The sequence below is a fragment of the Heliangelus exortis genome, chromosome 10 (assembly GCF_036169615.1).
Source record: "Heliangelus exortis chromosome 10, bHelExo1.hap1, whole genome shotgun sequence".
NCBI classification, from domain to species: domain Eukaryota; kingdom Metazoa; phylum Chordata; class Aves; order Apodiformes; family Trochilidae; genus Heliangelus; species Heliangelus exortis.
This window is the reverse complement of record NC_092431.1, coordinates 7,002,648-7,025,854: the sequence shown is the minus strand read 5'-3', so window position 1 is coordinate 7,025,854 and position 23,207 is coordinate 7,002,648. Positions and strand designations below refer to the sequence as shown.

At 45.1% G+C, this 23,207-nt stretch overlaps 1 protein-coding gene across 8 annotated transcripts in view; it reads right to left on the bottom strand.

The window, feature by feature from the left end:
• Nucleotides 1–23,207, bottom strand: part of FGFR3 (fibroblast growth factor receptor 3) — a 57,035-nt gene that overhangs the window by 6,089 nt on the left and 27,739 nt on the right. The window contains exons 5-15 of one of the 8 annotated variants that reach the window (XM_071753290.1): nt 18,768–18,937; nt 14,145–14,268; nt 13,534–13,724; nt 9,734–9,884; nt 5,594–5,787; nt 4,593–4,738; nt 4,383–4,504; nt 3,339–3,449; nt 2,968–3,158; nt 1,589–1,711; nt 1–21 (exon numbers count right to left, since the gene is read on the bottom strand). The exon at nt 1–21 is cut by the window's left edge and continues 50 nt beyond it. In XM_071753290.1, the coding sequence (XP_071609391.1) occupies nt 1–21; nt 1,589–1,711; nt 2,968–3,158; nt 3,339–3,449; nt 4,383–4,504; nt 4,593–4,738; nt 5,594–5,787; nt 9,734–9,884; nt 13,534–13,724; nt 14,145–14,268; nt 18,768–18,937 (1,544 nt within the window). Of the gene's footprint in view, nt 22–1,588; nt 1,712–2,967; nt 3,159–3,338; nt 3,450–4,382; nt 4,505–4,592; nt 4,742–5,593; nt 5,788–8,482; nt 8,628–9,733; nt 9,885–13,533; nt 13,725–14,144; nt 14,269–18,767; nt 18,938–23,207 lie in introns of all 8 variants that reach the window. The other 7 variants (XM_071753291.1, XM_071753293.1, XM_071753292.1 and 4 more) reach the window with 7 other exon arrangements.

Below are 23,207 nucleotides of genomic sequence, written 5' to 3'. Positions count from 1 at the left end.
CCATTTCACAGGCAGCCGACCCTGTAATTAGGAAGACAATGGGAACATCCCATCAGCATATTCCCCCAGCCACAATGGCACCAACTGAATCTTCTTTTCTAATCCAGTTTGAAACATTTTCATTAACAGCCACATCTGCCTTCCCGGTCACTGGGCAAAGCAGTAGTGGCCACATATAAACAGATTAGAGCAGCTGATCCCTGGATCTTCCCTGACTGTCTTTGCAGTAAATATTCTCTGTAGAGGACAGCGTTTCACTGCCAAGGCAGGTTTAACATATCAGAGCATCTAAATCTTTGCATGGGAACAGCATCCCCTGCTCAGAAATGCCGTGAGCTGTGCAGGAGAGCACAGCAAAACACTTGCAGTCCCAGGCTGGAAGAAGCAGTTTGACCCCAAGTACAAACTCTGCCTGGGATGAACTCCAGGGGAAACTCCCAGCAGTGAACACTAAGATGCAAATCCTGATCCTGCTGGAGGCTAAAGGAGCAAGCCTGATCCCAGGTTTCCATCCTATGTTAGGGTCATAAACATGGGCTATCAGATATGAAGAATAAAGACTAGATTAATCATAATTCTTTTGGAATTTGCTTGGCCCCTGGAGGTACTCAGAAAGGACTACTTCATGTTTGAGGCATAATTTGGCTATGGGATGGATCTGTCCTGACCCCCTGTCTCACTGCAGGAGACATCCAGAGATGTTGTCTGGATAGGCAGGATGCACAAATGGGATTATGCTCTCAGCTGCCCAACACAGCTCGAACAAGAGAAATCCATCTGATTTATGATTAAAATTCCCAAGAATTATTATTAATTTATGATTAAGAAATCCTGGCAATGAAGAAAGCTTTACTGAATTATACTGAGGATCAGTGTGGGCTTTGTAAGACGTCCTGGACATTTAGACCCCTTGCAGTCACAATGCCCTCAACCTTCCACTGCCACCTTCACACTGTGGTGGAGTTGCAGCTTTTCCTAAAAGATCAATATCTGCTGCAGGGTTCTGAACCAAGACACAGGTCTTCTCTCCAGCCCTTCATTTCTATACTCGTCTCTTCAGGAACTATAAATGGCTCCAGGACTCAACCCCTAGCTGGGACAATCTTCTAACCCTTGGTAAAGGAGCCAAGAATCTCTGTTGCAAAAAGCAGAGAGAAATGCATGAAAAGCCACATAACTCTAGAAATACCAATGGTGATATTCTGCTATCAAGGGCTCTGGTGGGACCAGAGGTTAGGTCCTTGAGACCTTTTTGTGCAATAGCAGAGAAGACTGGAATGGGCTTCATTACTCTTTAGGAAAAAAAAAAAAAAACTTGGTATTTCTTAGTCTAGGGCCTTCTTGACAGAGGTGGGACATCTCAACCTGCTGCTAGCACCACCAGTATCTTTTAGGAAGAAAATGGATGCTGGGTGGACCCCTGCGAGCAGTCTATCTACAGCCCTCACACTAGGTGAGGCCACAGGCAGATTTCTTGCTACTAAGCCCCTCTATAAAAAGAGATGTGGGACAAGGGCCACTTGCTGCAGGGATGGCTGAATTCCCTGCCAGAAGGAGAACTGCACGTGCTTGGCAGCTCTGTACTTACATTGGTGGTTTTCTTGTAATAGTCGATGTTGTGAACGTCTCTAGCAAGGCCAAAATCAGCTATTTTCATCACATTGTCTTCAGTGACTAACACGTTCCTGGCTGCCAAGTCCCGATGAATGCACTGTGAAAGGTGAGCAAGTCAATAAATAAGGGCTTGTTAGCTGCTTGTGCCTGGAACCAGCAGCACCGTGTGGTTTACGAGCTGTGTTTCATTGACTCCCAAGCTCATAAAGCTGTGGGCACTGCTTAACTCCTCACTTTCTGTGTCACTGCCCCATCATGCATGCTTGGTGGGAGCTACCTCTTAGCAACACCTAATCAGCAGCCCTTTAGCACTGACACAGCCACACATCTCTGCATCCCCTTGGGAGACAAAGCCAACTCTCCTCCTCTTCTGTGGATGCCTACTGGGACGTGAAGCTGTCTTTCTGCCCTGCTTTCTCCAGGAAGAAGAGTGCAGGCTGGTGTTCGAATAAAAAGAAATTCCTCAAACGAAGGCATCCCTAGTGCATCCAAAATACATCCCAGTTGTTAGCTGAGAAAGAAGCTACGTCAGCCTGCACTGTGCAGAAGGGGAGGTTAAAGCCACCACAAACCATCCACCCTCAACTGCAGTCACAGACCAAACACAACTGACATCTGAAGCTGAGCTTGGTCTAACCCTGGTCTTCCTTGCCACAAAAAGAGGTCATGCTGGCAGGTGCACAGCTTCCTGAACTCAAAGCCTGATTCTCCACTTGCTGATGTCAAGGAAAATCAGGACTAATCCCAGGGTATGATGTAAGCAAATGCAGCAGCAGGCACAGTGCCAGCGAAGTGCTCCACAGGGAGCACCTCGGGCACCACCAGCACTGAGCTTCACTACCACGACACCTACATGTGCTGGTGAGAGGCATAAGCATGTGGACCTCAGCTTCCTCACCAGTGCTCTCCATCTTTAGCAACCTCAGAAGGGAGATGGGGGTGACAGGGGTGTGTTGTCCAGAGCAACATTTCCCGTAGTGGAAGCTCACAACTTCGTGTGACACTCACCCTTGACCACTGCTGCCCAAGCCTCAGGACTGCACATTTGAAAGCCAGTTAATTCTACAAAAGGTAGAGGCTGAGTTTCTGAGGGTTGCTTGTGCTTCTATTTGCATTTTGGGCATGCAGGTGACAGCCAGTGCAGTCCTACACTGTGCAGCTCTGTGCAAAGGGCGACTTCCGCACATGAATGAAGCCCTCTGCAAAAACCCAAGATACCTCATACAGAAAAACTGGAAGGGAGAAACATGCAGGACTTTGCCCAGAGTTGTCCTCCATGCACCCAGAGCACTGCATACTCTTGAACACAGGAGTCTGATTGATGCTTACAGCAAATGAGGTTTCTCAACTCACTTTCTGAGATGCCAAGTACTCCATGCCGCGGGCCACTTGGTAGGTGCAGGAAACCAAGTCTTTAAATGTCAACTGCTCCTCAGGCAGCTTGCAGGTGTCAAAGGAATAGTCCATGCCAGGTGGGCGACGTGCCCTGAGGTATTCCCGCAAATTCCCCTTTGAAGCGTATTCCACCAACACGTAGAGAGGTCCTGCAAGCAAGAGCACCATCAGCATCCAGTGGAGGAACAGCTCACACTGTCTGGGGCCCAGGATGACAGCTGAAATCTCATCTGTGACATTTTGGGCAGCCAGTGAGGAATTACCCCAAAGGGACAGCTGAACCTGAGCCTCCCATGGCTCTGAAAGAACCAGGCTGCTTTGCTACGTACCATCCTGAGTGCAGGCACCAAGGAGGTTAATAATATTTTTGTGCTTCCCGATCATTTTCATCATTTCCATCTCAGAGACCAGGTCAGAAAGGTCCTTGTCTGTGGCATCATCTGAAGAAAGCAAGAGAAGAAAGTAGAAAATGTCAGGAAGAAAGTATTTTGTGAAGTAGTTAACACTATTGCTGCATAGCCATGTGGGGCTTTGATAGGGAAATAGTACCCAAAATATGGCAGTGTTTGTTTTTTTCTACTTTGTGATGTTTAATTAAAACTGGAAGAAAACCTTCCCAAAATAATGTTTTGGTTTGAAAAGATAGAAATGTTCCTGCTTCCAAAAACAATTTCTGAATAGACTGAAGGAAATAGAAATTAAAAGAAGCCTTTTCTGATAAGAAATATTTTTTTAAAGATGTCACCCCATGTAACCTCAAACCCACACTGTTCACTGTTCACTGCTGGGAGCATCCACCCTGTTTGCCCGAGCTGAACTCCTCAGGGGGCTTTGTTTGTGCATTGTCTGTGGTTACTGAACACAGGGGAAGGATGGGAAACAGACTCAGCTGAAGATGCCCAGTAACTCCCCCATTTCTGGCCTCCCTTTAATCTCTCAGGGGTTTGGGATCAAGTTTCTTCAATGAAGAAACTCCTCAAGAAGGAGTTTGTCAACTGAATTTCTGCAAACTCCACCTAGGCTTGCTGCATAAGCTTTTGCCAGAACAGGCAGTGCTGGTTCTGGGAGGAGTAAGGAGCAGGCTGCTTCACAGAGCTGGCTGGAAGTGCAGGGGGTTCCCTTTCCTCTCACGGATGCTATTACCCCCTGGCAGAGAACTAAGTTAATTCCCATTCCTTCTTCCTGATGGGATTTGCACTTCTAGGTGCTCTCCAAGGAGACAGCCCTCTTCCCCAGGCTATGTGGGTGAAGGGGAAGAAAGGCTGCTCCTGCTTTCTTCTATTGTGTCTGTTTGTATAAAAGACTTGAAAGAGAGACAAGGAGAGGAAATCCCAGCAAAATATGCTCTTCTGCCCTCTGTGGACTCCCCATACCTTTTAACATCTTGACAGCAACTGTGATGGCCTTGTTTGGCTTGTCCTTATCAATCCCAATGGCTTCTGCCATCACCACTTGTCCAAAACAGCCCTCGCCGAGCGGCTTCCCCAGGGTCAGGCTGTAGGAATAAGCCAGTGTGTTAGTGGGTACCAGGGTGGTGACACTCCTGGGAGGCAAGGGGACCCTGACCCGTGGGGCTGACTGACCGAGTGCGTGCCAATTCCCACTTGGGATCAGGAGGCAGTTCCAGCTCGGAGACATTGGCCAGCATTGGCCCATCACTGGAGGAGAGACGCGTGATTCGGACCAGAGGTGTGTTGGAATTCATGGAAGAGTTGGACTCCAATGACACCTGCTTGGGTAGAGCAAATGAAGTGTTATTGCCAACTGTATTCCTAGGGCAGGTGGTGATCACTGAGGGGCTTTGAGCCACCTTTGCCTACTGAAGCCTTTCTGGTGATTTCTAAATGGGAAATCCCACCCCCCACCCCATCCTTGTAGAACTGCACTGCTCTAGGCACCTGTGATCAGGTTTTGAGCTGGTGGAAAGGAGGGACAGGTCAGCCAGTGCCCTCCAGCAAGGCAGGAGGTATAATCCATTCACTTGCTCTATGTACATCTCCACAGTGTGTACAGGCTATGCAGAGAATTCTGTTTTGACCCTGTAAATGCCCACCACAAGCTTGCAGCCAAGGCTGAGAAATCTGCATCCTTTATGGTTTACATGGTGCTTTTTGCTCCTGCCCCTCAGCAATTACACACAGCAAAGCTTCTCTAATGGTGTATGGAAAGAGGACCCACTCCCACCTCCAGGAGAACTGGTTGAAATCCCCAGTAAGAGCACAATTAAACATGCTCTTGCTCCCCAAATTTCTGCTCCACCAGGGAGCCTGGACTAAACTGATCTCCCACAAGATGATCCATGGGTGCACTGCCAGACCCTCTTGGAGAAGGGCAAAAGAAACACAGCTGCTAAGGAGCTGCTCATGAACCAGAGTCAGCTGCCACCAGCTACTGCTCCACTGGAACAGAAACAGAGTAATAAAAGGGGGTTAAAATCCTAGGCTGCAGCCAATTGATGTCCCTCTTGGGAAATGTTTTTCTGATAGAGCTTCTCACCTGGAGAGAAAATTTCAGGGGGTGGAGGATGGGGGTGGGCGAAGCAAAAAGAGGAATAGGGTGGAATAGGAATCTTGTATCTACTTTCTGTTACCTGTCTCTTGAGTGGAAATTTGGAGACTTTCTGTACAGTGGGGGTGTTCATGGCTTTTTTGTTTGGCATTTTCATCCTGCAGATAATCACAACAACCAGCACGAGGATGAAGAGAAAAAAGCCAGTTCCATAACTGAGAAGCCCAGTGTACACTGAGCCCGAATCATCCATTTCCATGAGCTCCTCTGCTGCAGGATAACAAGAGATGGAAGTCAGGATGGGGCAGGCAGGTGCCTCCACACAACTACACATATGCAGCACAAGAATCTGGGGAGGGCTTGCTCAACTATGCCAATTTTCTGAGTGACTTCAGTGTGGACAGGGACTCCCAGGCCAGTGGTTTTCTACCTGTGGCTGTAGCTACAATATTAGTTCAATTTACCTTTTTGAGGGTAATTTTACTGTCCTTTGATGCAGCCCCAAGTTTCTATGAGCCTTCAGTCAACAGGTTGAAAATCACTGCTCTAGGATGGAGGCATCCTCACGTCTGTGCTGTTCCTCTGACCCAGATCTTACTTTCTCCACACATCCACACCACAGAGATGCATGTCTGGGATGTGCAAAGGCTGCAGGACTGGGGTTTTCTGCTGGTTCAGCTTCTCCAGCAAAGATTTCCACCAGACCAGTGCCTGCCTTGAGGGACCAAGGGGCTCAAATGGTACCCAGGGCTAAGGCATCACACATGGAAAAAGCCCCTGGAGAGCAACCTGCATAATTATTTCGTGAAAACTCAGTTCTGGGAAGAGGCCTGGCCCAGTGTGGTCACTGAATCAGGATGGTGATGGCATGAGCCCATCAGCAGTGGCTGCCTGACAGCCAGACTTTTTGGGACCTCAAAGCTCAGCTGTGTTTCTCCCCTTGTTTCTTTCAGGACAGGCACACAGACCAGAGGAAGGAGCCAGAGTGGGACTGATTTTCAGCCCCCCAAAGGTGTGCTGGTGTCAGAGGAACAGTCAGCAGTATGAAACTTTATAATGAAGTCATACTGGTGGGGTCAGCTCACTAATGACTTGTGTGCATCTCTGCTGCCCCAAAGCAGCATCTCTGGCAAGCAGCTGGAGCTTTGGCCCTGGCAGCAGCAGCAGGCTCTGAATCAGGTCTTTGGTGGCTTTGGGCTCTGAATCAGGTCTTTGGTGGCTGTGTCCAGGGAGAAAGGGCTGGGGGTGACACTGGGGACTGCCCCAGCCCCTGTGTCAGCTGCACAGGGCCTGCCACTGCCAAGAGGCCACCTTCTCCTATGAGAAAGAGTCCTGTGATCAGGCACTATGGTGGGTGCTTTGGCTCACAGCATCTCTCCCTGTGATCCATGTCCCTCCTTCCTTGGTGTGGTCAGGGGTTTAACAAGCACAGGTTCCCCAGATGGGCTGTATCTTCCACTTTTTCTCTTTGGGCAGAGCTTCAGGGCTTGCTGCTCCAGGGGGGCTGCCCTGCACCATGTCTGACTTCAATATAAAGTTCCACTTCAGGTTTTTTTTTTGGTGGGTTTTCTCCTGCTTAATTCTTTGCTTGAATAAGAGGGATAAGATCATACATTGTAAAAACAGCGTAGCAGTTGGATAAGAAAGTACTAGGAGATTCTCAAAAGAACAGAGACACTAATCTTCTAACCAAAGGAAACAATTTCTCATCCAGTGGATAGCAGAAGCAGAAACAGGATCAGATCAGCTGGCAAATAAACACAGAAAAGAACACCAGATCCAACCATGAGCAGGGCTGGGTGTGAAGAAACCTTCTTGAGCCCTGGTAAATGTGATTACATCCAAATCACCCACACAGAAAAAGCCAGGCTTAGAAATGCCAAAGTTTCCAGTTCCTAAACACATCCTGAGATGGATGGGTTCCAAGGCAGACCCAAATGTGGTCCATGGCTGGGTGAGCCCAAGTGGGACATACAGGATTTCTGGTATCCATTCAGTAATGGATCCATTCAGTAAGGGTCTAATGACCATACTCCAGGTCTGTTTTTGCAGCAGCTGCAAGGCACAGCACCTGTGAGGTTTGACATGAATATTGCTGGTGCTTTCCTGGACCACGCTCACACCTCTCCTGTAGCTGGAGGCAGATTCTGCAGGTGAAGGGACAGCACAGCCTTGTTCCCCTCTCTGGGAGAGCAGACCCTTCTGTTGCATACTCTGCACTGGCTTCATTGTCAATGAGAGCTTTGCACATGAAAGGACCACAAAATTGAGGTCACTCTGGCCTCGGGTTTCAAGCCCACTGCAGCTTTCATCAGCCACAGCTGGAGCAGGCAGCATCCAATGCCCCTGGGAGCCCCGACTCCTGGGCTCTCTCCACAGCTGACTCTCCTCAACCTTCTGTTTGAGATCACTATCTCAGCCTGCTCATCCGTGAAGCGGAAATAATGCTACAGGCAGGGAAGGGTGTGCTCATACCAACCACTTATGCATCTCATTTCAGGTTGGGATATGAGATTAAGACAGAAAGGTTCCTTTATAAGACAATCCACGGTCGACGTACAATTTACGTGCCCTGTATCATCTGATGGGGAGGTTTTCTTATCCCACTGGTAGTCCAAGAAGACAAAGCTCCTCATTTTGGCACTTAGCAGTCTCCTAACAAAGAGGCTGTGAACAGGTCCTTATTATCTGGATTAAAAAAAAGATACTGGGCATTTTGTATTGTTACTACAAAAATTTATCTTGAGATGCAATCCAAAAACTGCCAGCTGTGAATATGCAACATCAGAGGCCTTCTGCTGTGCAGATTTAACACCAGCACAGCAAATCCCAGAGGAAAGCCCTCCCTGGATAACATGCCCTCTTCCAAGCACAGGATGGTCTGCAGGAACTTGGCATTTCTAATGAAAAACGTCAAAGCACCTCATAGAGGGAAGGAAGGAGAGGCCAGCACAGAAGGAAATACCTGGTAGCACCGTCAGCCAAGCAGAATGATGTGAGAACCCAATAGAATTCCCTGCGAGACAAGTATATTCCCCAGCATCCTCAAAAGTAACATTTCGCAAGTACAGAATCTCTAGCTCCTTATCCGTTGTGTTAACACCTGCCGTCTAGGGGGAAAAAAACACACACATATAGGAAGAAGGAAAACAAGAGAATAAGCCACATTCCCAGCAAGTGTGAGGACACCACAAGCAAATTTCAAAAGCAGATTAAGGTGGGTTTGTTGGTTTTGGTTTGGTTTTTTTTTTCCAATGGCCCATCTTCCACATTTATTTATTCATTCCCCTCAGCAACCTGTAGTCAAAAGCAAAAAAAAAAGTTCCCTTCACCAGGTTCTTACTCTGTCCCACTAAAGAAGCATGCAAGCAAAAGCATCCAAATGAAAAATTGCCCCCACAATATGACTGACTTTGGGTTAGTAGGGTGAGTACAGGACTGGGGAGAAGAAAGAGGAGAGGAAAGACAGGAAGAAAGGAGAGATACAGTGGGGAATGACTCAAGTGCTGATCAGAGGAACGTACAAACATTTTGATTCACTAGCCCATAGAATTTTGGAATTTTTTTTTTACAATTTTTTCAGAGTTAGCATTTCAAAGTCATATATTTATTACACAGCCCTTGATGCTCTAATATAACTTTGGTTGATTACAAGAAGGTATTTCTAAGGAAGTTTTCTAGAGTGGCACTGAGCAATACAGCACCCAAACCCTCCAAGCTGGAGTCAAACCCCCAAGCCCAGGAGATTGCTGCTGCTCTCTATTCAGTATCTTTGCTTGCATGAGCCAATGTTGATATTTATTTCACCATTCCTTCTCCAAAGGACAGAAATCTGTGTACTGCCTGTATCAGTTTCACAGGTGAAATATTGAAACAGCCTGTTTTTTCCAGAGCTTTTAACATCACAGGTCGTTAACATGCATTTCTGTTATCAGCACTCAATTTAAAGGAGAGGAAATGAAGAAAAGTGTGAAGAGTTGATAGCAAAATTTGACAGTCATTTTATTGTGGGAATTTTTCCATGGCAATTGCTGTATAGGCGTTACATTCTTGTAAAAAAAAAAAAAAAATAGCAAGAAAATAAGATAAAAGCCATTCAGCGTCAGTTGACAGGGTATAATACGAAATGAATAGAAATTTTAATCACTAGCTTCTTAAAAATGTTATAGCTCATTCTTGCAGTTGCCAGGGCCTTGGGACAGAGTCTGTGGTTTACCTGGTTTTGGTTTGCGAATGTGGAGCCAAAATGGCTTTTCGGCTATGCCTACGAAATTGTTGGCTCTACACAGATATTCTCCTTCATCTTGTTCTGTCACATTGAACAGATTTAGGCTAGCATCGGCTTCAGCGTTTTTACTGATCCAAGACTGCAGGAATAGACAGAAACCTGAACTTCAGTAAACCAAACAATACCTCCATCACACCTACATCAGCTAGGACTGACAGTTCATCCCTATTTTTTTTTCTGTGGCAGCATCCCCAGCTCACCCTCTGGTGAGAGACCTAACCCGAGACCTGGGTGAAGAAGAAAAGTTGAGTTTTGCCCCCAAACCACGTGCAAGTGAGCTCCCTTCCCTTCACTAGTGGCACACATGTGATTTCTCTTTTAAAACAGACCCATTTCCTACTTCTGCATCTGACAGCAGTCAAAGGCTCTGCAGTTTCTTAATAACTCTGCAGACGGGAGCACCAGAGAAAGGGCTTAAGCAGAGATTTGTGTTTGCAACCCGGCTCAGCAAATACTGTTTCAATTATCAGATTCCAAAATAGAATTTGGAAGCAAAATATAAGCAGTGGCGGTCTGAAACTCACTGCTGACTTTGCCTTTCAGAAATTAGCTGTAATTTTTTCCACTGCTTATAGGAGCCTCATCTTTACTAAATAAAGTGGTGCATATAAATCAAACAAACTTCAGTCTCTAAAACAAGGGTTTTATTTCTCTCCTTCCACGCTGCCACAACACATTAGTTTTTTCCCCAAACAGTTGTTTTTATTTTGCTTTAAAATTGCACAACTGTTTTGGGTGGTCTCAGAAGTAGCCTAGAATAGTCTAGAAAAAATACCAGCTTTAATTCTGGAGTTGAAAACTAAACAATTTGTTTTCTTATTTTTTGGCCTTACACTCTTCAGCTCAGTCTCAATGCCTTTGATTTCAGGACTTATCCTGCCAATATGACTTGCAACCCATGAAAAGCCACAGGGCTGCCAGATCTGATAGGTTATTAGGAACTGAATCCAGAGGTGGCATTGGAGAGAAGCCCCCATGTCCATGTCTGATGACAAACATCACCAGTTTTGACCTCATCTCATCTCATCTCATCTCTAAGAGCTTATGTGCTGCAAGTTTGTCTGTCCTGCCTAGTGGAGAAATGGGCCTGCCTGCTGTTGCTGCCTTGTTTATAATTAAACCAGGCCTGTTTCAATGCAGAACATAGAATTTAGCCTTTGACAAAGCTTGGGCACAGTGCTGCCAGCCCCCTTCAGTAAATGGAATGCATTTAGTGCTCTTCTATAAAGAAAAAGGGGTTTTCTTTGATCACAAATTAGCCCAGGCTTTCAGGAACTGATGCAGGTGATGGCTTGGTTTTGTCAGGCTGTTTAAAAATGTCTTGAAAGTACAGCATTCAATTCATCCATCTGGACTGGGATGGGGTTTGACCCCCCTGTTTAGATGTGCTGGCCACCTCTCTTTGCTCCTTGCTCTGATGGAGACCAGGCTACTACCCACAGACAAACTACCCCATAGCAGCTCCTATGTTCCACACTATCTCCTGAAGGCAGGAAGAAAGGGCAGGCTGATAAAAAAGCCTCATCTCCCTCTAGGCACCACCACACTGGGCAGGAGAGAGCCCTTTCTAAAGCAGCTGTGGGCAGAATAAGGCTGCTAACAGCACCCTGCTCCATCCAGCATCACGCCAGGATGCTGGGTCAGAGCAACAATGCTGCATGGCACAAGGAGAATGAGTCCATAATGCCAACAGATTGGCCCCAAGATGACAGTGAGATCATTTCATCAGATCTTTATTTTCAAAAAATAAGCACACAAGACACTTAAAAAAAAAAAAAAAAAAAAAAAAAATCTCTGCAAAGCTAAGCCTGCCACAGCTCCACGGAGGCCCAGTACTGGTGCACAAAAGATGTATCCCAAAATGGAAATGCTCTGTGCCTTAGTGCTGATGGCGGCATTAACACAATTCAAAGCATTCCTGATTAACCAGAAGTAGTAAATAGACGTGTGCTGGTGCTATTCAGCAAAAAAATAAAACCAAACAAAACTTGTGCTTTCAAACGCCTGCCTGTGCTCCCCTTCGAGGAATGTGGAGCCTTTGCCGTCCACAGAAGAGAAGGTATTTGGCAATTCTAATTACCTAGCCACCCCAGTGCTGCTCCAACTTAATTTTAAAACACTATTTATACGGACTATTTATATGTTCTTTGCCACAGCAAAATGGGAGCTTGTGCTTGTGACACAAGGCACTGTTCGCAGCAGCTCTGCAAACTTCCAAAAGGTAGCACTTTATCCCACAGAGACCACACACGGAGCTCGGAGACTATACTGGATGGCATGTGACACAGCCAGCTATTCAGAGCATGGTACTGGGCTGTGAAACCAGGGGGAAATTCAAATATGCATAATTCAAACACATTTGGAGAGACAGAGAGAAAATAAAGAGTTTTATCAACTTGAGAGAAGCACATGTTGCCAATCCTAAGAACTGTCTCCAGCCATTTCTTCCAACCAATCTGTTATTTCAATCTGTGTAATTATCTCCAGGGTCTCTGGCTTTTATTATCATGTATCTGGCTCGGTTACAGTTTTGTAAATGCTGTCTGGTAAGTAGGATTTTTTTAAAACTTCATACAACAAGAAGAAGGGTGTGTGCAGTAGGATGTGCAAGGGGAATGTCCACACACAAGATGAAAAATCTCAGCATGAAACTGCAGAAGTAAAATCTGCTTTCAACTCTAGCTGCAAAGCTAGAAAAACTCTGGTCCCATGTATTCTAATAAGCACCAACACAGGATGCCTTTAATTATTAAAAGAAAAAAAATCCAAGTATTTTAAAAGTCTAATGTGCTTTTCACTCACTGTTCTTTACTTCCATTCTCTACTTTTTATACTTCCACAGGTTGAAGGGAACCCAGACCTACTGTTGTTCTGGCTGTAATTTGGAAGTCCCATTTCAAGAAGTATTTTAGCAAAGTAAAGTCTTACTAAGAGAGCTTGTGCTCAGTCCAAAAAAATCACTTTCCATAATAGCAATGCTCACCCATGTCAGTGTCTGGAACAAGACCATCTTGGCTCTCAGGTGTTGGTAGTTCAAGGTTATTTAGTACCTGCATGCTGCAGGGTGTTTACTTGGATAATGAAATAATGAGTTTTAAGTGGGACTCTTATTTTAATAAGCCCTGAAAATACCTCTATTAAAGCTGTAAAAAGGGTTATTTCTGTCATTTTAGGTCAAACGCAATCTGACAGCATCTCTTTTACTATGCTGCATTTCTCACAGTTGCATCATCTCTTAAAATTACTTTATCTGTGCCACTACAGTAGCTGTATTATCACTGGCAAACAGAAGACTCTGTAATATCAACTTGAGGACATTTTTGCTGTAACCCCCCAAAAAAGCAAAGTAATTCCACTGTGCAGGCTTAAAGGAAACAACAATCCCAACAGCTGTCCTTGACTTATTCTCATTACTTTTTTCTTATAGAAACAAAACAATTACAGAAGTTGAGACCTCAAGCTCCCCAGAAATCTGACTTAAATCATCATTGTTCTTCCAGGAACTGTGGCATTGAGTATCTCTGTTGGGAGTTTCTTGTCCACATTGCACTGGGCATATTTATAAGCATGTAAATAAAGTTCATGGCTTCCATTGACAGTGAGCACCTTTACACAGTGCTGATCTCTCTTGCCATCAGTATGGCAGTGAGTTTCTTTGAGAACCATCCCCAAAAAGTAGCTGCCATCTCTGTAATGTTGAGACCAAGAAAAAAGGAGCGCGTACCGACCTTCAGCACCGTGACATAGGGTGTCCCATCAGGTCCATATTTGCTGCCATTGACTTCCACGTGTTTCAGCCACTGGATGTGAGGCTGGGCATCACTGTAGACCTTGCAGTGAAACTCCACATTGCTCCCTACCACCACGGTCTGGTTGGCAGGGAGCCCTGCTTGTAGGATTGGTCGGTGGGGTGACCTTTCTGGAAGAATGAAAAGAGAGGGAAAACCAAATTTACCTGTCCTTCTTCCAGGAAGTATTCTCCTCTGAACCCTTCATCTCCTTGCTCTTCAGCAGAAAGGGTGGAGACACAATCTCACTCTTCACCCTTTGTGCTGAAAGGGTGGGGACCCCTCTACTCAGTACTTCTCAAGCCAAACTGGGAAGAACCACTTGGGAATGGAGAAGGCATCTCAGCCCTGATTTTCCTTCTGGGCTCTCTTTACAACAGCTAATTTATTGATCACAGGCCTGAGGCTGAATTGTTGGCCTGTTGTTGGTTTTAGATGCCATGTGATCCAGCCCTTTGGGAAAGAAACCAAGATCCTGCTTCCTGTATCCCATCAGGTGCCTGTTCAACATCACCATGGAGCAGCTGTTGAGGGAGAACAGTGAATCTCACCTAATACATCCAGCTGGTATGTGTGCCTAATATTGCCATATTTGTTCTCCACTACACAGGTGTAATTGCCTCGATCTGATGGCACAACACTCTCCATCACCAAACTCCACTGCTGGTGTCGCAACTGGAAGAGAAAATCAAACCATAAAGCTCATGGTCAAATACCATCATGACCAGACTGTTCAGATCAGTGACAATCAATGATATTTTACAGCACGAACAGACCCCAAAGTAGGCCTGAACATCACAAGGATCCATTTCAAGGGTCATTAATTAAAGCCTTGACACCAACTAAAGACTAAGACCAACAAATCAAGAGTGCAACAAAATATAATATTGAGAATATATAATATTGTTTTTCCAATAATAGCAATAACAAAACCACCTGACAGCTGAAGGTGGCATCTCTCATTAGAATAATGGCTTCTGAAGGCACCAGCTAAAGTAACTCAAATCCACTGGTCCACTCTGCCAGGCTACTCTGATCCAGAGACTGTAAGCTCAAAATATCATATTCTCATCTGCACGGCTTTACCAATTGCTACATATAAGTCATAAGATGACTAGAAGCACTGAAGATCATACTTCTTCCCCCATCTATAGCATATTTTAAAGATGTGTGCTACGGGGGGAACAGTGTCCGGCATCTGTCTGAACAGAAATGAGTGTCTACAACTAAGGTAGTCCCCTAAATGCCCTATAAAGAACATGAGAAAACATGCTCAGCTTTAAGTTCTGCCCCCAGGATGCCTGACCAGCCCTGCTCTTTAGGCACCAAGTTTTACACCAGTTGGTTTTCAGGATGTGGCTCATGCTCAGAGCTGTTGGTTGGGTAGCAGCAGAATGGAAAGCACAACCCATGTCTCCACCCTGACCTGCTGCCCCGTGCTCCCAGTTAGAACATTTGTTTCTAATGACTATAAAGGAAATACCGGATATGAAAAGCAAATCTTGAATTAATACCGAAAGTAACCAACACCATAAAGATAACTTTAGTAGGATACATAGTGTATAAAAACTCTCCATATCCCTGGATACTAATTTGATGCCTTCTACCGCCCTGAGCAGAACATTTAACTTTTAATAACAATTTCTGAAGGTGACTCCAAGGACACAGAAGCAGATTACAACAAAGTTGTGCTATAGAATGTCAAGGGCTGATGGAAGTAAACAAGGGTGTAATTGCTCCTGGAGGTTTCTTGCTGCAGCAGGTGAACTTAAATATGAAGTCATTTAACCTCTTTTGAGACACATAAATTGCATCCACATGCTTACCCTGAAAGGGCCAAGTCACAATTAAAGCCAGAATTTTGCAAAGAGAAGGTTTAAAGTCATGTAAGACTAGGCAGCTTAGGTGCAAGATAAGCAAAAAAGAGACATTTTAACACAGCTCTTTGCTATATAGATCTGTGTTCCTGAGAACACCACTGCTGAACACCCCACTTTTCAGACTGCAGAACATAGCATTGGATTTCTTTGCAGATTACAGGAAATGGTATGTACATGTTATAGGTAATAGGTAATAGCCATGTACAGAAACCTTGGTTCTTGCAAGATGTCTGGTCAGGTGTGCACCCTCTGCCCCCCCAGGAAACAAGAGATGGAGCTCAATGAAGACCCAATATTACATCTTTTGTAAAGCAACATCCCATTTGGTGCATCTCTGTAACAGCACAGCAATTCCAGGGTAAGAGGAGCTCTGAAAACAGAGCCTGGACCCAAGTTTACATCTGAACATATCAGACTGTCAAGGAAGTTAGAATGCAAATGTGTGGCTGCTCTGTGGCTCATTTCCATACTAACTTGTCTGATAGTTGTGTCTAAGGAGTTCTTTTAATCCACTTTTCAGCACTGTAAAGCATTTGCCCCTGGAGCCCCTAAGGAGCTACACCAAAGAAATGGGGCTCCAGATACACAGATGCCTCCCTTGTCTGACCTGTATTACAAAATTAGGTCCAAATTGGATGTTTTCTTTAGGACAGACTTTCATGAATATTTCAAAGAACTTCTATTTGTCAGGTTTGTGTTGGGGATTTTGGACTCTGAACAGAAAGGAGAACTTAGGAGGCTCAGACTCATGGGGCAGAACTTGTTTGGAAACTCTTTTTGAAGCAGCAAGATGTTTTTTTTACGTTGAGACTGGTGTCTATATTTAAATGATAATAAAAAGGGATGATCCCAAGTTAGGATAGTTGCTGTACCTGACAGAACACCAGAAACATGAAGTGACTTAGTGCAGGCATTAATCAAGTCAGTGAGATACTGGAAATCCTTCTGGTTTATTTGGTGTTGTCATTTTTGGCTCCTTGTGAAACAAACATTTGCAGACACACTTGAAACTTCAGTCCAGGCTTGCCAGACTGGTATGCAAGTCAGCGCAGTGGTCTGGGGAAGGGATAATCCTCCACCCCCCCTCCCCCTCAATCTTCCCTTCTAGGGTCATTTAACACACAGAGGCTTACAATATTAGAGATTCCAACAAGGATTTAACCATTAATGCTCTTTGCAAAATTTCATATGATTAAGTCATATGAATTTCTTTTCCCTACCGGTTAAAGATGAACTGTAATAAAACCAGGCTAGCCTGGACTTCATGCTTTCAATCCTCACCTTTCTCTCTTGCAGACTTTACACCTGGCAATCACACACCATCTCAATGCCCTTTCCAAGCGGGAGAAGTGGAAGAATGGTCAGCTTTCAGCTGCTGACCACAGACCCTTCACAATTGATGTTTTAAAAAAATGACACCATTACCAGCTCAAGCATTTCTGCATTAAGACCAGACCTCTAGCTGAAGTAAGCCAACCCAACTCTGCCAGATCTGGAACTCACCCATTCTTTTCATGCTGCCTAATCCTGTTATGACATTAAGTTGTAACAGGGAATTTGTATCTTAAATACATGAGATACCAAGCAGGTTTTCAATCTTTGTCTGGTTCAAATCTCTGCTGATACCTATCAGTATATTTATCCTGGATGAGATTTACATCAGACTACTTACATCTAACTGCAACTCAAGAGCAACAGCAAGCAAATAAGGGAAGGAAAATTAGAGAAAGATGTCTTTATACCAAGAAAGGAACAAAGAATTACACCTAGACAGATAGAGAGCTTAAACCAATCTTGCTGTAATTGGCCTGACATTGCCTTCAATAGCTCTTTAACCATCGGCTTGTTGCTGGAAGGTGCCCCCAGAGATGCCAAGGACTCACTACCATGCTGCAGAGGATAGAACTTGTCAATCTTAACTCAAGGATCGATTAAAACCACTGGGAAGCAAGATGGGGAATTGCTTTCAGCTTTAGATTTTTTTTTGCAAGCATAATTTAATGCAGCTGATGTCACATAGCTTTGTAAAAAGACATTTGAATGGCGCACGCAAGCCTGAAAACACTTCATGATGCCCTGTATACAGCCTGCAATTAGTAAAAGATTCTTGTGCCTTCTGAATGTTATCTGCTGTGAGGCTGTTTACCCACAGATTTGCTTCCCCACTTCTTTTCCTTCCTTAGTTTTTAGCAAACCTGAGTGTGTTCTCAGCCTCATTCAGGCTGGAGCAGTGAGAGGGCTGAGGAGGGAGCTTCAAAGGCTTCTTTCAGGAACAGGTCTGAGCTAACAGGAAAGAAACAGCCCAAAACTACAGGGAAGAAAGACTTTTTTGAATCCTTTTCTGGTTTCTGGAAGCCAGCACGCTTTGCATGCCTAGCAGGCGCTACAGATGTGGCAGCATACAGCTATTCAGAGCACTGATGAAGATGCCTTCCTAAAATCACATTCTCTTCTCAGCAGCAGCCCAGGGACACACCAGGCAAAGCTGAAACAAAACAACTGTTGCCAGTTTTATTTTTCCCAGATCAAACCAGAAAGGAGTCTGAGTGTGACCTCAAGGGGACAAAGTAATATCAGCAACAGCAAAATCAGGGAAGAGCTGATTTTCCTGTTAAAATCCTTCCATAGTTCATCATATACAGTAGTACAGAGAATTCTGGCTAATTAAATAATTTGAGTGCTGTGGGTTTTAATGTTCCTTAGCTCCATCTATGAACACAAGCCAGAGCATTTTCCAGAACACCTTACAATAGAAAGGAGGGAGGGAAAAGAAAGCACCCAAGGAGCAGATGCTATTACTCTGGCTACAAGGGAATCTAACACTTGACCGAGGGTCAGTGGTTTATACCACAAAAATGTTAATGACCACCAGCACAGCAGTCCAGCTCTTTGGTGAGGTCCTTCCTGCACCTTCAAACGATGATGTAGAGCTGGTTTTCCTTGAAAACTTTGAGTAGCTCTGGCTAGGTATGTCTCAACACGCTGGGCTGATTTCCAGAAATTAGGACGGAAATTTCTGCTCCCGCTTTCGCATCACTGTCCACAACACAACCATAAAACCAGCCTCATTTTTACTTAGATCCTGAATGACCAATACAGATGAATTCAGAGGTAGTCAGCCCTCAATCCCAAGGGACAGCAGCCTTTGGTGTTGAGCAATTGCTAAGGCTACCACAGCCACTCCTGTTCCCACTCCGCTCTTACATGTACCGGCATTAATCACTGTGAAATACAATTTTCTGCAGTAGGTAGAGAACTCCTGATTAAAAAAAGAGATCCAAATCAAGCCCTTACCTTGATGCCCCCAATCCTATGCTCTCCCTTGAACTCCTTGCCATTTTTCAGCCAGTAGATGGAAGGAGTTGGGTTCCCACCCGCCGGGCAGCGGAAGCGAACAGTGTTGGCGGCGGGAACCGCCAGCAGCTTCTTCTCCATCTTATCTGGCCGGGTCCAGAAGGGGACACCTAAGAAAGGAAAGACCAAGTTGAACAGGCCCATTTCTGCTGCAGAGGATATCAGCTGGTGAGCAGATGCATTTAAAGAAGCTTTGGCATGTGTGGAGTGACAGTTAAATTGCTACCTGCTGCAGTTAAGATAAATGACACAGAAATGCTTTCCAGCTAAATGACTCTTGTAGATGTAGACAGGGTGTTTGCATTTCAGGTTGGTGATGAAAAGTTCATGACCAGGTTCTTGTCTCAGTAATGCCAGTATAAATCTAGAGTAGCTGCTTTTAAATCATCAGGGAGACTTATCCCAGATCAGGGTAAGAATCTGGCCTCAGCACGTAAAAAGATACAGATGTACCTTCAGGACAATAGTAGCCAAGAAGCATTAACAGCAGAAAGATGTTGGAACTGTTATAAAATGTTGATGGGCCAGCAAGGGAGAGCAGAATAAGTGCTAGCTGAGTGCACTGGAAAATTTTGCTTCTCAGTGAGCACAAATGTAGTGGAGCCTCCTTAAGGGAAGGAAAGGAAAAAAAGCCAGTGCCAAACTGGTTTATCATGTTTATGTTCTTTAAGTACAAGTGATTTTAGTTTTAAATATTCATGTTACCTTTGAACAAGGATAATTTTAAAACACCAGTGTTAGCATGAGATACTTTTTACAGTTTGCCTGAAGTACAGCAATGTTTTTGGCTGTGTTACAAACATTACATATTAGCTCCAAATTAAGGCAGCAGCAGCAGCAAACTCATTATGCTGGGAAGAAAGAAAGTTTTTTTTAAAAAAGCCTCCTTTTACTTCTGCTTAAGGAAACTCTGCAGAGCTGCATATTGGGCAGATCCCCTGCCACACAGGGGGACACATCCAGCCCCCCAGCTCTGTGCTCTGCATCGAGTCCAAAAGCAGACAGATGGGGGCAGAGAGCATTTTGGGCTGCAAAATACCAAAGAAGAGGCCAAGGAATGTAACTGGCATCTCCTCCAGATGGAAAGGAGCACACACTGACACAGAGAACCCAGTGGTTGCAGAGACCTGGGTACTTCTGACCAAGACAAACTGAAGGTGATGGTCCTTCAAGAACTACAAGGGAGAACATGATGACCACCAAAGCTTTAGGAAAGCATTGCTTCTAGCCTCCTCCACAGTGAGACAATGCTCAGAACCACCACCCAGTGCTACTCTGAGGAAGACTCTACAAGCCCCTTATTGACAAGGGTGTACAAAGTTTCCCCTCTTGTTGCATTCCCCTGAGATGCACCTGAGCTGCTTTTTCCAGCACTCCCCAATGTACTTAGTCCTGATATTTTGACTCCACAACAACCATTCCACAGCAATTCCAGGTAAGTCAGTGTTGACCCCACCTTGGTCTAAAGTCTCCAGTGTCCCCCAGGCAGGTTCCTGCTGCATTTCAGCTCCAACAATTTCACAGGTGAGGCCATAAAACTCAGCAAAAGCAATCCTTGCACCCCATGATTTTTAGTACCTGCTAACACGCTTCATGTGGATTCCCTCTCCCCATGGCTCCCTCTGAAGCCCACCTGGCCATGAGGAACTGGATGTCAGGAGTCACATCCAAGAGGCTCTCTGCTGGGAACAGCCCCACTGGGTACATTGCTCGTATGCCTCATCCACTTTCACACCTCTGCAGCCAAAGGCTGCAGTAATGCTGTCCTGGGGTCAAAATCTGTCTTGCATCTGCCCTCAGAGTGCCTTGCACAACACGCTGTGATTCCTATCAGAGTCAGCTCCACGAATCAGAAGGATCTGGTGCTTGCCCATGCTGCGTATGCCTCATGTTTTTAACAACGAAACTGCTTAAGGCCCTCTTCTTGCCAGGCTGGCACCAGAGCAGAAGGATGGCTGGCACAAAGCAAAAGGAGGAATCCCTGCAACTCCCATGCTCCTGCAAAATGCTGGCTCCAGCACTCCTTTCTGTGAACAGACAGTACATCCAGGAGAGGCTTCAAATCCCACTCGGTAACATGGCTCGAAGTGGAATACCATGTAACCACCTAGGTTCCAATATCTGAGCTTAGAAAAACAGCTGAACTACACCAGAAAGGGGGGGAACATTAAAAAAAAGATGTTAGAAGAGTGGGTGCAACCCCTCAACAAAATCAGGTCTTGATAGTAAAGGAAGATGCTGCTATTGCATGCATTGAGGAGGACAGAGAGCAAGCAGAGGCAGCAGAAAAGCCCAGGCAGCCCCAGGAAGATGGATTTAGAGAACACTTGGGGTGGTGTTGGGAAGGCTGGAGGGAGCTGAAGATAACATGTTGGGAGGCATCTGGTCCTTGGTTCCTGAAGCATGGGCTATTTTCTGGTTGAATGCTTCCTTTTGGCACCCAGAGTTCCAGGGAATTTACAGGTTAACAGGACTACCAGGGCAAGTTCAGGGAAAGGCCAGGCATGGATGGAAAAGTCCCCCTTTGCCATCACTAGAAGGGCAGCCAAATATACTGCTGTTTGTTGTTGGATCAACATATCTGCCTATAAGAAACCCCATTTTATGGTGCTGGTGACACTCAAGCAGGCACAGGGGTGTAACGACTGCAGAACTGTCCCACCAGGACAAGGCTTCTCCTTGCATTGTGCTTTTGAAGGGCTTTTTTATCCCTTCCACACCAGCTGCATGTGTTGCAGGGCAATGTCTCACCACAAAGATAAACCTGAATTTTACAGGAGATCCATCAGCCACTGGCTGCAAATTTTGCCACTGAAGCCAAGGGGGATTTTGCCATGTGACATCAGAAGAGGAGCAAGATGGGGCCTAGGAAAATTTCCAGGCAGGGATACTCTCCATATGGAGCAAAGACTGGATCCCCTCCTCCCTCTAGCAATTAGACACAGACTCTTCTCTGAGAGTTTCTTCTCCATCTTAGTATTCTTCCATGCAACCTGGGGCTCACCAGGTCTGGGAACCCCTGGATTAACGTGCCAAGATTCAAACAACCAGAGCATCGCTCTTGAGTCCAACTGGAAGGAAGTGTCAACACATGGAAAATGGTGTCTTTGTTCTCACTTGCAGGAGTAGTGAACAAAACATCACTGCTTTGGTTTGCTGTGCTGCCAGAGTCCTTTCATTACCACTTTCTAAGGGTCTGAAAATGTTACTTGAAAATGGCTTACTCTTCTTTTCAAGCAAAGCTTGAAAAGCTCCAGAGAGTTTTGGGAGTAAGGAGTTTCTGGGAGTAAGAAGGATGAAAGACAGGAAAAATTTCTACATTTCTAGACCCACTCTCTCTGAATTAATTATGAACCACAATACTGTATGTGGTGTAAAAAAAAAAAAAAAAAAAAAAAAAAGAAAGAAAGAAAAAAAGCCACAAACATTATCACCAGCCCTTTCCCATCATCAAACACTAAGCCTGATGGTCCGTTTTGTTCATCGAAGACAACGGCCACCCATCCAACTGGAATGACCAATTAAAAAAAACCAAGAGCAATACTTGGAATAATTAATACAGCCAAGTGCTCATTTAGCAATTAGGAGCTGCCACAAAATTCTGCAGCAGACAGAATCAACCCTAATTGTGTAATTTCCCCAGCTGACGCCTCCAAGTACACAGCCAGATTTAATTGGAGATTATAGGGGCTCTTTGAAGGTGCTGGGGCTACACAGCGGGGGCTCTAAATAAACAGATACAGAGGAGTAGGGAGCAGTGGGGCAGAAGAGCAGTGTGTGAAAAGGGAGTTTTGTTTTTGTTTTAGGGCCAGGAAAAACAGCTGTAGAGATCAGAGGTATTGGGAAGTCTCTTTTTGCAAGGGTGGATTGTGGCTTGTGGCAAAGCTGCAACAAACGGGCTTAGAGCTGAAGCTGCTGAAGTTTCTCTTTCTTCTTTTCTGCTGCCAGTCCCTAAGGGATGCCCCATTTCTGTACTACCCTTTGGAGGGGATGCTTAAAAGAAGGTAAGCAGAGCAGGACACTCCTTGTGCAGGGCCTGTTTCTGTGCCCTCCAAGGGGTTTTGCTCCAAATATTTATTTAATTTAAGGCAATTTCCTCTCATTCTCTTGCTGCCTTTTTTTTTTTTTTTTTTTTTTTTTTTCCCCAGCTCCCATCACTCAGCAACTTTGGGGTCAAATCCCCAAAATTAACAAGACTGCCTCCAAACTCATGATGCTATTAGAATGAGCTCTCCAAGCTCTCTTCTAAGAATCTCTCTTGAAGAACACAAGTAAGCCAGAAAATTCACATAACATCAAAAGGGTCTGTGAGACAAGGTTTTCAGTCAGTGGTGCGCAATATGGCAACAAGCAATGAGGCTGTCCTGGATGGACTATCTC